Below are 13,357 nucleotides of genomic sequence, written 5' to 3'. Positions count from 1 at the left end.
AGTGTTGTTAGTAAGAGTGCTTGAGAACCTGCTCAGCAGGTCAGGTAGCATTTGGTCTTCTGGCAGCCATTTCTTTTGAGGTGAGCCCTAAGTGATATCAAATGGCTTGTGTCCTGGGATGTTATCTTGTGGCGCTCTCTATCACCGGGTATTCTATGACTTGTTCCTTCAGTTTAACTTGCTCTTGCCCCTCCCTTGCAGTCACTTTGTTTGATGAGAAATCATATGACTAAATCTTGATTGGCATAAATATGAAATCAGATCAACTTTACCATATTTAGAATATAAATGGTATAAGAAGTTACAGATAGAAGTAGAAATGATAGAAAAACCAGCACTTTGTTAGCTCTTATTTTCACTAGTGCGTTCCTTTCTTTCCAGTGAATGCCTTTTTCTTTAGTTAGCGATGTTCAAACTTGATTAACAGCTGCAGATTATTTGAAAAGATAGATAAACATGTATAAGAAATAAATTAGGTCTCTGGAATACTTGTTAGAATTTATCATTTTCATGTTCAGTTAAAACTGCTCTTATGCTATGATGCTTGTCTGGACACAAGGAATCAAAACTCTTTCCCCCAAACCACAGTGGTTCCCCTTGCTGATAGTAAAGGAGTGGGACAGGTAGGCTCTCTGCCACAGTTCAGCTGGGCTGTACAGTATTTGAGTTTTAGAGAGATCAAAGTCTTCAGACATCATTAAATTATTCATCAGGTAAATTATAGAGCGGTTAAAGAATGTCGAGGGAATGCTAACGTGTTTGAGTAGTGTAAAATATGCAAAGACCTATTCTTCTCACAGACCACAGAATGGCAAAAATTCATGAGGTCCACTCCATAGACTAAATGCAAAATGTGTAACTGAGACATTTTCCAATTATTCTGTGATGCAGTTTAGCTTAAAGATATAAGAGCACCTCCAGGGGCTAAATTGAGTTCACCTCTGCATTCCCATCGTATCCATTTTTAATTGCCTCTAATCACATTGTATTTGCAAATATAAAATATCTTCCTCCTCCAGTCTGCCATTGAAAATTGCCTCTTGGTCTGTGCAAATTTAAATTGTAATAGCTTATCTTCAAGGTGAAGTTCACATCTAATACCTTTGTATTTATTCTGATAGGGAAAACCACTTTTCTGTAAAACTAAATTTGCTTCTCTTGCTTTTCTTCCTGTACCAGTTACAGACCCTACAGTTACCGGCACTTTGCACCCCCCACCACACCCTGCAGCACAGATGTCTGTGACAGTGACTATGCTCCCAGCCGGAGAATGACCTCAGTGGCAACAGCCAAGGGCTACACTAGTGACTTGAACTATGACTCAGAGCCTGTGCCCCCACCTCCCACACCCCGAAGCCAATACTTGTCGGCAGAAGAGAACTATGAAAGCTGCCCACCCTCTCCGTACACAGAGAGGAGCTACTCTCACCATCTCTACCCACCGCCCCCTTCTCCGTGTACAGACTCCTCCTGAGGAGGGGCCCTCCTCCTCTGACTGCCTCCAACGCGAAAATGTAAATACACATGTGGTTGAGATCTGGAGGGGGGGAGGGAGCTATTAGAGAAGGATGAGGCAGACCATGTACAGTTAAAAATTATAAATGGGGTAGGGAATACTGGAGATATTTGTACAGAAGAAAAGGATATTTATATATTTTCTTAAAACAGCAGATTTGCTGCTTGTGCCATAAAAATTTGTATAAAAAATAAATTTGTACTAAAAATTTTATTTTTGCAAACTAAATACACAAAGCATGCCTTAAACCCAGTGAAGTGACTGAGTACAAAGGAAACAGGAATAATAAAGGCATCACTGACCAGGAATGTCTGGGCTTTATTGATACCAAAAAAAAAAGAAGCAATTAAGTTCATCTTAGAACAGCAAACCATAGATACTTGGAAGTAGCCAAATACTCTTCGTGTTAACTAAGATTTGAGGGCCAACAAGTTTAAGAAATCATTAAAGAAAAAAAAGAAATTAATACTAACTTTGGATAAAGGGCTTTGTTTTCTCTAGGAAGCCAACAATTTTAGCAAGGAAAATTAATATTTATAAAAATCCATTCTGGGCGTCACTGTTGTAGGAGAGATCAGCTGTCTGGTAAGATTCTGTGGGGCATTTCTGTCCCTACCTTAGAACCCACACCTCATCAAGAAGTAATTTTTTCTCTAGGTGTTTCACCTTGCTTCCTCCCCCAGCAGCTTTGTAGGCCATTTTGCCAAGATATCATGATTTATTCAAAGCTTTTTATCTGAGGAGTGATTAAATGGAATTTTCGAAATTAAAGTTTCATTTTACTATTTCTACTAGCTCCATTCCCCAGTAGGCTTAGCTCTTCAATTTGACTGCTGTTTTTGCGTAATGATCAAAGGTTAGACATATTATTGCTCCTCTTTACTTCTAAGATTGTTTTAATGCTCATTAAAGTGTTACAGCATTTTACAACACATGTAGACAGTGTTTAAAAATTACAAATTTAACCATTGTGTTTTTATTGTAAATTAATCATATATCCTTGCAGTACTTTCAGCATATAATATCACAGTATGAAATCATTTTTATATATATATTTTTTCTAATAAAACATTTAAATATGTTCCGGTTAGAGACAATCTATTTAAAAAGAGAATTTTTTGTTATCATTAGGTTTTCCCTTTATTAACTGTTTGTGACATTTTCATGTTCTTTAGGCCAATTTTTCTCTGAATGATATCTACATACATACCTCTTCTAATGTGTGACGTGAGTTTAATATCTTTCTGTTACCTAATGTGAATGTTAGATTGTTTTCAAATTATCCACAAATTATTCTTATAATCACCTCTTATATATTTTTATGTGTGTTCTCTCTTATCCTATTATGGATTAAGATGATTTAACAAATTTGACAATGTGGGTTAAGTGAGAAGGCAAACTATTAACTTCTCAGTTGTCAGAACTTGGGTGGAGGGGAATAATGGAAGGCTCTTCTGTAACCTGACCCGACCTGCACCTGCACAGTACTGGGGCTGCTACATCTTCAGCTATTAGGGCTGACCTGTGGAATGATTCTAGCACTGCTCTGCCACCTTGCCGGAAGTTATTTTCCTACTTTTTACGTGTTTCCAGCACTTCTCTGCTAAAATTGAATGTGTTTTTAAACTAATGTATTTTTACCTTAACAGATGTTGGTGAGTTATTAAACGATTGTTTTTCTTTTTGTTTTGATTCTGTCTTGTTGAGGCCTCTCTAGATTTCAGGGCCCAAGAGAAAACAATGAAAGAAAAGATTCCTAATTTTGGTAGGGTTGAAGTAAATTTTTAAGCAGTTAAAAAATACCTAAGTAAACTTTTTAAAGAGAAAAAATGTGGTTTCAGAATAGTGCTTAGACTGTTGGGGATACCTTATACGAATCAGGTGCACTTGATTTTGCATATAAATAAATGATGATCCATCAGTGTCTTGCGTTTCAGTCAGACAAGCGTTAATTCTTCCTGTTGATGGGACAGAGTGCTCACAGTCTAACAAAATGGACATTGAAGTTGCATTCGGTGACACACAGGGGCACTCAATGCTTAAATGAAGATAGAAAGGTTAGCAATAACTGGGTATCAATTAGAATTTGAGAATTCTATATGTTTACATTTTTTAATGTGCATCTTTATCTGGTGGGCTTCCCATGTGGAAACTTGCACTATAATGAACTAAGAAGAATATTGCCTTGTTATATCTCAGTCCAAGTGCTTGTACTGCGATGGCAATGGCCTCTTCTTGCAAAATACTAATTTGTGTGCCAATTTGTTTGAAATTATTTGAAGGCAGTCAGCTTAATCTCAGAATCCTCTTTCTGGGGTAGTTGAGATGGATTCTCAATGTTTTTGAAAGTACCTTTAAATGAGAGAGTTGTCAAAATTGGGGAAAGATTTACTGGCCCTCAGATTACATGGACAGTTAAGCTTAAGCAAACTACCTTGACTATTAAACACAAGAGCTTTAATTGGAAAACCTGAGGATAAAAAATAAACGTATAGGAAGACAGATCAAGGGAAAAGTGAAAAAGGTTGAAGGAGAAAAGTGAAAAGATTCATTGTCCATGGGGGAAAAATGAGTAAAAGTTCATTAGATTCCTTAAATACAAAAGTGTGTATTTTGAGTACATCTTAAAGTATACCCACTTACTGATGTGATTAAAATTATCTGAGAAATGAACTTCAGCACAGCGTACTTCCAATGCACTGTAGTAAGCTATTCTGCGTTGAAGTGGTCTTTCATAACTCTGAACTTTTATATCTTTGAACTTAGCTCCCGCAGAGCCCTGGGCTTATAGAACAGTGGCCCAAGAGGTTTTGCTGCATAAAGCAGGTAATAGCATAGTCACAAGATAAAAACAGAGTAAAGGGAGAGAATTTTCTGAGTATTAATGTTTCTTTCATGAAATTGTATTATGCCTTTGACACTTGCTTGCCACTCTTCTATACTAGCATATCATGAGATGTCTGTTTAGTAGAAATTGTTATTTTAATTTTAATATAAAAATACTTGGTGAATATCGAGAAATATCTGACCCTTTAATAAGTTTGAGACAACTATTCTACAGGGATGATATGTATTTGTAAATGAAGACATGGCAGTCCATTTTCATCTAATATAGGACAATAATTTGGGGGGGGGCTTTGAACAGTAAGATTTTACGATGATTGAGGACTGTATTTGTTCATCATTTAGAAATACTCTAAACTCAATACTTTATATAAGGCCAACTTATTTGATGTCAAGATATAAAAATAGCCACCAGCTGCATTAGATACCAATTTATTTTGGAAGAACATCTTTTTGTTGTGCCATTCGGCCCATTAATGAAGAATAAATACTTCAAGTAGACTTAGTAGGTGCAGCTTACCCAGCCGGTTAATCAACTGTGTGTATTTACGTGACCTGATACCAACAATCAGAGTAAAAACTAATTCCTTCTGGTACCGGAGAGGCTTGCCTTAAGCAAGCCTGCTTCTCTGTGATGGATGTGCTGCTGCTGTTTACCTATCTAGTCCAGTGCCTAGATTAGATTCGTAAAAATGTGGCTTTTTAAATAGTTTTCTCTCTTGCAGGGGAAAACTTGCCACTTCATTGATTTGCATGTCATAAGAACTGCATGTTGGTTACCATTACTCATTAACGAGATTCAGAAAAAAAATCTTGGACTTTTCACACCCCAAATGTGTCATACTTTTATTAAGTACAGGGCTTAAGTCTGTATAGTGACATACATAGTATGTCTGGAATTTGGATATGAGTATGTGAATGTCAGTTGACCGACAAATGTTTGGGCATCTGCAAATGAGACTATACACTAAGTGTAGACGTGAACTGAGTCATAAAGAAGTTGATAATCAAGTGTTGTTTAAAACATGTTCTGAAAATTCTTAAACTCGAGAAATTTAATTTTATTTGGTATTCCTTTCATTGTACAAACCTAAAATGAACCAAGAGAAGTAACATGATTTTAGAAAGTACTGGTAGCATATGTGTGGTTTCTGACTTCTTGCCTGGCATCACTTCATAATAGTCTCAAAATTTAGCTTTTGAAATTCTCAAAGTTTTAGAGGATTATGGGACCTAAAGCATAATATTTTGCATTTATAGTTTTTTAAAAAATTTAAATTATCAACATTGTGAATCCATATTCTCAGGATATTTGTTTGACTTGATTCCGCATCTTATTAAACTAAGCCGGGGCCTGGAGGGTGGGGGGTAGATTCTTAGGTTAATCTAGATTACTTAGAATGAAATTACTGACTGTCTTCACCCTCCTTCAGCCCAGGTAAACGTTACTCTTGTTCTTTTTCATAAGCCATCCTTAAACCATTCTTAAGTTTATTGCTAAAAAAAATCATCATGGCTTTACAGATAGAATTATAAACTAAGTGATTTCTTGTACTCAGAAGTGGAGTATAGACCTAACAAAAACTAACTTTTAAATTTCCCACCGTTACTTAGGGTTTGCCCGAAAGTTAACACCAAAGAGTTATAGACAGTGTGCTTGTGCTTAACTGTCCATTTTTTGTTTTAAATCAGATATGAGCGGGGCAGGGAGATATATATATATAACAATGCCTAAGTATGAATGCTAAAAGGAAAATAAAGCAAAGAAGGTCTGATTAAATCTAATGTTACATGAAATTAAGTATCTGGGGTTAGCGAGGAAAACTTGAAAAGAATAAAAGAGGATACCAAGAAGTTAAGCTGGACTAGCCGTATTTGCAAGTGAAGGATCTGGTGCTGCTTTCAGATGTTTATCCTTTGTGTTTTTAAATTTTTTCTTAAGCTTTAATCTTCGTCATTGTCTTAAAGTCAGCTGGTGTTTCTTGTTCATGGACTTTGGTACGATGGTGCTTTGCAAGGATGTATTTATATTTTAATGGCCAACATTTGGTCAGCCCTTGTCCACTATTCACTTCCCTCTTTTTGTAAAATAAGTGCTTTAATTGTAAACTGTATAAAAATACCTTGTATAAATCCCCTTTTTGATTATTACAATAAGCTGAGTTGTAACAAATGAAATGTTGATTTTTATAATAAAACAGTGGAAAAATAAAAGTGTCATTTTTTTCAGCAAGAAATTAAATCAGCTTATTGTGCTTTGCTGTGATATACGACTGGTGTGTTTCAGACACGACAAAACTGACCTTTGTTGTTTGCATTTCAAATAAACTTCAACCTTGGAAGAGAGATTTGAGAAGGGCTGTTGCTTAGTTTCAGTTGTCAATGCTGTGATTGGGAGCAGAGACTAAGGAAAAGAGTTTGTGCTTCAGGGCTGCTCTTGGTTTTAGTAAACTGGAAGGAGTCCCGATGAGGACACTGAGTACCCCCCACCCCCTTACAAATTAGCTTTAAAAATGAACATTGCTTTTCCTGGTGCAGAGCCAATGATAACGATGATACTGAAGGGTAGCAGAATGTACAACCTCAAACTGTGCCACTTTGGCATCTTATTTTGAGCTGTAAACACTTAGAGCAAATGCATAGATTGGCTTTCTCTGAACTGTCCTCTGTCTACCTAAAGACAGATTCTCTGAAAGGAACACAATTGTCATAAATCCTAAATCCCCTCCCTGGGAGATTCATCAACCAGAGAAAATTGACTCATCACAGGAGAGGAGACCGGAAGTGGACACCACAGCCCAGACAAACTTTGTCACAAACTATCATTCCTCCCATCTGTCCTTCTAAGGGCCCATTCATCTTTCCTAAAAATCGTTTACCCTCCTCTAAGAGGCCTACATCCTCCCTCCTCTTTTCCTATTAAGATTGTAACCATGGGCCTTGCAGGACCAGTTCAACTGACCACATTTTATCAACAGAGTAATTAAGAAACTGTCTTTGAGAAAATTTGCGACGCCATGTAGCCAGAGCATGTGCAGAAGAAATCTTGACCTGAAATGACCGCATTCTCCTCCCCATACGACGGAAGGACTGGGACATGAGCGGAACTTAAAGGTCAGACTCTTATCAGAAGGGGGGGGGGGGTCCAACAGTCAGGAGGATCTGGTGTTAAAATTCCTTCCCCACCTCATCATAAATGTTTAGAACCTGACTAGAAAGGCTTGAAGACTGTTTAGAACCTTACCATAAATGCTTGACGCCCACCAATCAAAGCCTGTCCTGCCAGCATTTCGGAATGCCAGCCTGTTCTCCCTAACCTCTTAAATTTTGCCCCAGATCCTGAATCAGGGAGGCAGATCCCAGAGCACATGCCCCCTGTCTCCCTGCAGATCACAGAATAAAGCTGATTTCTTTTCCCAAAAGCTGGTGCCATAATTAACTGGCTGTTTTATGCACATTGGGCAAGAGAACCCCAATTTTGTGCGGTAACAAGATGGTATTTAAGCCTGAATTGTAAGCCACCTGGGGGAGTTACTCATTTTTCCCTGAGTATCTGCTGTGTATACAAAAGGCATACATGTTAATAAACTTGTTTTTCTTTTGTTACTTTGCCTTTTATTACAGGGGTCTCAGCTAAGAACTCAGAAGGGTAGAGGGAAAATTATTTTTCTTCCCCACAATACTTTTTGCATAAGGGTCCATGGAAAAACCAATGAGAACTCAAAACTACCACATCCTGCTTGAGTCTTGTTTGCTCATTTGATAAGAGAGGAAAACTGCTTTTTGTTTGGCAGTAGTTGAGCCCAAACATTAGATCATTAAATGGAAACCAAGTTTTAATATAAAGGTCTTTCCTTATCAGATGCCTTTGAATAAGTGAGCTTCCTGTAGCTTCTTTGCTGAAACCTCCCATACTTTCCCTTGGAGGGAAAACAACAATCACATGTTTTGCTGTTCCCAGTGAGTCAAAGAAAGGAGGCAGAGCTATGATTGGTTTGCCTGACTTAAAGGCAAGCTCAAGGGGCCAGCCCTGCACAGTGGTTAAGTGCACATGTTCCACTTTGGCAGCCCAGAGTTCACTGGTTCAGATCCCGGGTGTGGACATGGCACTGCTTGGCAAGCCATGCTGTGGTAGGTGTCCCACGTATACAGTAGAGGAAGATAGGCATGGATGTTAGCTCAGGGCCAGTCTTCCTCAGCAAAAAGAGGAGGATTGGCAGCAGATGTTAGCTCAGGGCTGATCTTCCTCAAAAAAATAAATAAAAAATAAAGACAAGCTCAGCAATGGGGAACACACTGCAAGTTGTTTTGGGTTCTTCTTTCCAGATAGATTTTTCAGCTTAGTTTATGCAGTCTTTTCCATTTTAATTCTTTGTCTTGTATATGGTTGCATTATTTCTGTAAAATCAAAAGATGAATTACTGCTGGTGGGGTTCAGGACATGCCACCCCAAAATATGGCAACTTGGCATATTGAATATTTTAACAAAGAAATTTGAGTAATAGCAGGTGCAAGAAGGACTCTGACCTTCCCCTGAAGCAGGTCATAATCTCTCATGTGAGAGGTGCCCTTGCTATACCCAGAGGAGAGAGCATCCTTGTCTCAGAAGAGGAAGGGACACAGAGAAGACTGAACAAACAGGCCTTGCTAAGCTTCCCTCAGTTTACTACACTTAGCTCCTACTCTTAGTCCTATCATATCTTTCCATGACTTCCCACTCTTCATCAAACCTAGCATAAAAACACTCAGGTTTAACCTTTTCTTTGGGTCTTCATTTCCTTATGAGGGCTCCTGTGTCCCATAAAACTCAAATGCATTTGTATGCTTTTCTCTAGTTAATCTCTTGTTACAAGGGTCCCAGTCAAGAGCTCGGATATTTTTCCTCCCCTACACTGTACTGAGATCTCGGGTTCTATCCATTTGTACCATCATGCACAGTGCACAATCTCCCCTTGTCCCCCGGGGAATTTCCCACCTGAGATTTGCATTTGTAAATTCAGATTGAGTCAAGATGTAAAGCCAATCTTCCCCAGTAAAGAGGCTAAAAGTAAAGGATAACCTTGCTAACATTTGGCCTGCATTTACTGTCCACCAGGTACCATGCTAAGTATCCCATTTTTTCCTCAAAATAATCAATCGATTAGTAACCAAATTTGATGAGAAATACCCAATTTGATTATGAAAAACTCCACTGCAAAATTTGATCAGAGACAGTTGGCAGTGGGTGGAAGGAAAAGGACACTGAACTGAGATTTAGATTCTTGTCTCTGTTCCGTTTTAATTAACTGTCAAGGCATGTCTGAACTCATTTATTCTCAGTATCTGTTGTATCAATCTCGAATAGAGTTTTCTCAACCTTGACTCTTCAGCCAGTTCGCTACCTGTTCCAGAGAGCCACTTGTCCATAAAGCATTCTGGGCAATGAATAGTATTACAGGGTAGAGTCTCCTGGAGGCCAAACACCGATGTGGTAGCCTATTCTGTGCACATACCTATTTGATGCCTGCTTCCCTCAGCACCTTCTCTGGTCTTGCTGTGCATTCCAAAGAAATGTACACCTCTCAAAAGAGAGACCGCCCAAGGCCCATGGTACAGCACATGCTCTATGGCAGACAAAAGTGGTTATCTTGAGAGCTTTTGGACTTCTGATAATCCTACCAAAAGTTCCCCACTGCCATTACCCAACTGCATGGCCTTGAAGACTTGTATTTTGAGTCCTTTTTTCCTGGGGTTCCATGGGAAGGAAAAGTTCAGGACCTCAAGTTCTGTGCAGTGCTGTGAGTCTTAGGGGCAGATGTATATATATCACAGTAAAGTTTTTTGAGGAAGACTAGCCCTGAGCTAACATCTGCCAATCCTCTTCTTTTTTGCTGAGGAAGACTGGCCCTGAGCTAACATCCGTGCCCATCTTCCTCTACTTTATATGTGGGACACCTACCACAGCATGGCTTGCCAAGCGATGCCATGTCTGCACCCAGGATCCGAATGGGCGAACTCTTGGCCACTGAAGCAGAACGTGTGCACTTAACCGCTGCACCACCGGGCCGGCCCCCACAGTAAAGTTTTTAAGTGAGAACTCAGTTTAGATTGAGGGCTATTCATATTTTCCATTGTTATGTCCATTTTCATCATTTATGTGTTTCAAGAAATTTGTTCATTTAAGTTGTCAATTTATTGACATAAAGTATGTCCGTTATCCTTTTAATGCCTATTTTTATTTCTGACATTGGTAATTTATGTCTTATATTGGTCAGTCAAACTGAAGTTGTATCGATATTATTGATTTTTTTAAAAAATCAGCTCTTGTTCTAATGTATTTTTCTCTATTGTATGTCCATATTCAATTTCATTGCTGTCTACTCATTATTTCCTACCTTTTACTTATTTTGGTTAAATTTGCTAGCTGCTTAAGGTGGAGGCGTAAGTCACTGATTTTAGACCTTTGTTTTCTGTGATAGAAGCATTTAAAGCCATACATTTTCCTCTAAGCACAATTTAGCTACATCCCACAAATTTTGGTGTTTTCATTTTCATTCAGTTCAAAACGTTTTTCAGTTTTACTTGTGACTTTCTCTTTGAACCACGGATTACATAAAACTGTGTTTAATTTCTAAATATTCATGAATTTTCCAGGTATCTTTTTGTTATTTTTAGATTTAATTCTGTAATGATCATAGATTTTAATGATCATGATTTTAATCCTTTTAAATTTATTGAGATTGTTTGATGGGCCAGACTATGGTCTTGTAATGGTGACTGTTTTATGGGCACTTGAGTATTCTGCAGTTATTAGATAACAGTTTTCTACAAAGGTTAGTTAGGTCTGTTTGGTTAATATCGTTCAAGCCCTCAGCATGCTTACTGATTTTCTGTCTGCTTCTATCAATTACTGAGAGAAGAGTGTTGAAATCTCCAACTGTAATTGTGGATTTATCTATTTTGCCTTTTAGTTTTGTCAGTTTTTGCTTTATTTTGAACTCTGCATAATTTAGGATTGTTAGGTCTTAATAAATCACCCTTTTGTCATTTGTAATGTCCCTCTTTGTCCTTATTTTCCTTGACCTGAGTCTACTTTGACTGGTATTAATATATCCATATCAACTTTCTTATTAGTTCTGTATATATTTTTTATTCTTTTGCTTTTAACCTACCTCTCTTTCTTGTTCAGACTTAGAACAGAGCGTAGTTGCCGGGCTGGTCCAGTGGTGCTGCAGTTAAGTTTGCGCACTCTGCCTTGGCGGTCTGGGGTTCACTGGTTCGGATCCCTAGCACCGCTCATCAAGCCATGCTGAGGCAGGCATCCCATATATAAAATAGAGGAAGAAGGGCACAGATGTTAGCTCAGGGCCAATCTTCCTCAAAAAAAAAAAAGCTACATAGAGTGTAGTTGGGTCATTTTTATTGATTCTATTTCTGTCTTTTAATTGGAGTGTTTAGCCATTTCTACTTAATGCATTTATTGCTATGATTGGGTTTGTCTACCATCTTGCTGTTTTTGTCCCACTGTTCTTTTTTTTTCTTCTCTGGCCTTCTTCTGAATTGAGTATCTTTTAGTATTCCATTTTATGCCCACTATTGACTCACTAGCTATGCTCATATGTAGTCATTGCTGTATGATTTACAGTATGTGTCCTTAACTTGCTGTCATCTACCTTGAAATAGGACACCACTTTGCATATAGTATGAGAACCTTATAACAGTCTATTTCCTTTTCCTCCTCCAGTCCCTTGTGTTTTTATTGTCATATATTTTGCTTCTGCATGTTATAAATGTCATGATACATTGTTATTTTTGCTTTAAACAGTCAATTCTTTTTAAAAAATTTAGAGATAAGAAAAATATTTTTACTTACCCACATATTATTTTTTGGTGTTCTTCATTCCTTTGTATAGATCTGAGTTTCCGTTTGGTATAGTTTTCCTTCAGACTAAAAAATTTCCCTTGGTATATCTCTTTTTTTTGTTCTGTAAAGATTTTTTTGTTTTTGCTTTTTCTCCCCAAAGCCCCCCGGTACATAGTTGTGTATTTTCAGTTGTGGGTTCTTCTAGTTGTGGCATGTGGGATCCTGCCTCAGCATGGCCTGATGAGCGGTGCCATGTCCACGCCCAGGATTCAAACCAGTGAAACCCTGGGCCACCGAAGCAGAGCTTGAGAACTTAACCACTCGGCCATGGGACCGGCCCCCTTTAGTATAGCTTATACTGTTAGTCTGCTCATGACAAATTCTACTTTTGATTGTCTGAAAATGTTTTCATTAAAAAAATTTTTAACAGCTTTATTGAGGTATAATGGACATACAATAAACTGCATGTATTTAAAGTATACAGTGATTCATTTTTGTGATATATATACCCACAAAATAATTAGACAATGTAATGAACAGTTCCATCACCCCAAAACACTCATGCCTCTTTGAAATTCCTTCTTTTGATCCCTCCCTGTTCCCAGGCAACCAGTGACCTGCCTTCTGTCACAGTAGATTAGTTTGCATGTTCTAGAATTTTGTATAAATAAATTTATACGTGTGCCATTTTTTTTTTAGTCTAGCTTCTTTCTCTTAGAGATTCATCCATGTTACAGCATATACCAATAATTCATTCCTTTTTTTTATTGAATAGTGTTCTATTGTATGGATGTACCACAATTTGTTTATCCATTCATCTGTTGATGGGTATTTGGGTTCTTTTCCCTTTAGGGCTTTCACAAATAAAGTTACTAGATTTGGTACAAGTTTTGGACCAAATTCATTTCCTTTGAGTCAGTTCCTAAAAGTAAAATGATTGGGTCACGTGGTAGATGTTTGTTTAACTTTTTGAGAAATTGCCAAAATGTTTTCCATTTTGGAATTGTAAAATTTTACATTCTATCTTTCTTGAGTGAGCTTTGGTAGTTTCTATCTTTCAAGAAATGTGTCCATTTCATCTAAGTTGTCAAGTTTTTGGCTTAAAGCTGTTATAATATCCAATGTTATCACTTTAATATCTGTATGTCCTATAG

General features: G+C 37.7%; 1 protein-coding gene across 2 annotated transcripts in view; it reads left to right on the top strand.

The window, feature by feature from the left end:
- LRP6 (LDL receptor related protein 6) overlaps positions 1 to 6,574 on the top strand; it is a 176,387-nt gene extending 169,813 nt beyond the window's left edge. For both annotated transcript variants that reach the window (XM_044775138.2, XM_044775140.2), the window contains one exon: positions 1,180 to 6,574. In XM_044775138.2, coding sequence (XP_044631073.1) covers positions 1,180 to 1,474 — 295 coding nt within the window. In that variant the 3' untranslated portion in view covers positions 1,475 to 6,574. The remainder of the gene's footprint in view (positions 1 to 1,179) is intronic.
- The last annotated feature ends 6,783 nt before the right edge of the window (positions 6,575 to 13,357 follow it).

This window comes from Equus asinus, chromosome 22, assembly GCF_041296235.1.
Source record: "Equus asinus isolate D_3611 breed Donkey chromosome 22, EquAss-T2T_v2, whole genome shotgun sequence".
Taxonomy (NCBI): domain Eukaryota; kingdom Metazoa; phylum Chordata; class Mammalia; order Perissodactyla; family Equidae; genus Equus; species Equus asinus.
The sequence above is the reverse complement of the archived record's forward strand: the minus strand, read 5'-3'. Positions and strand labels throughout refer to the sequence as shown.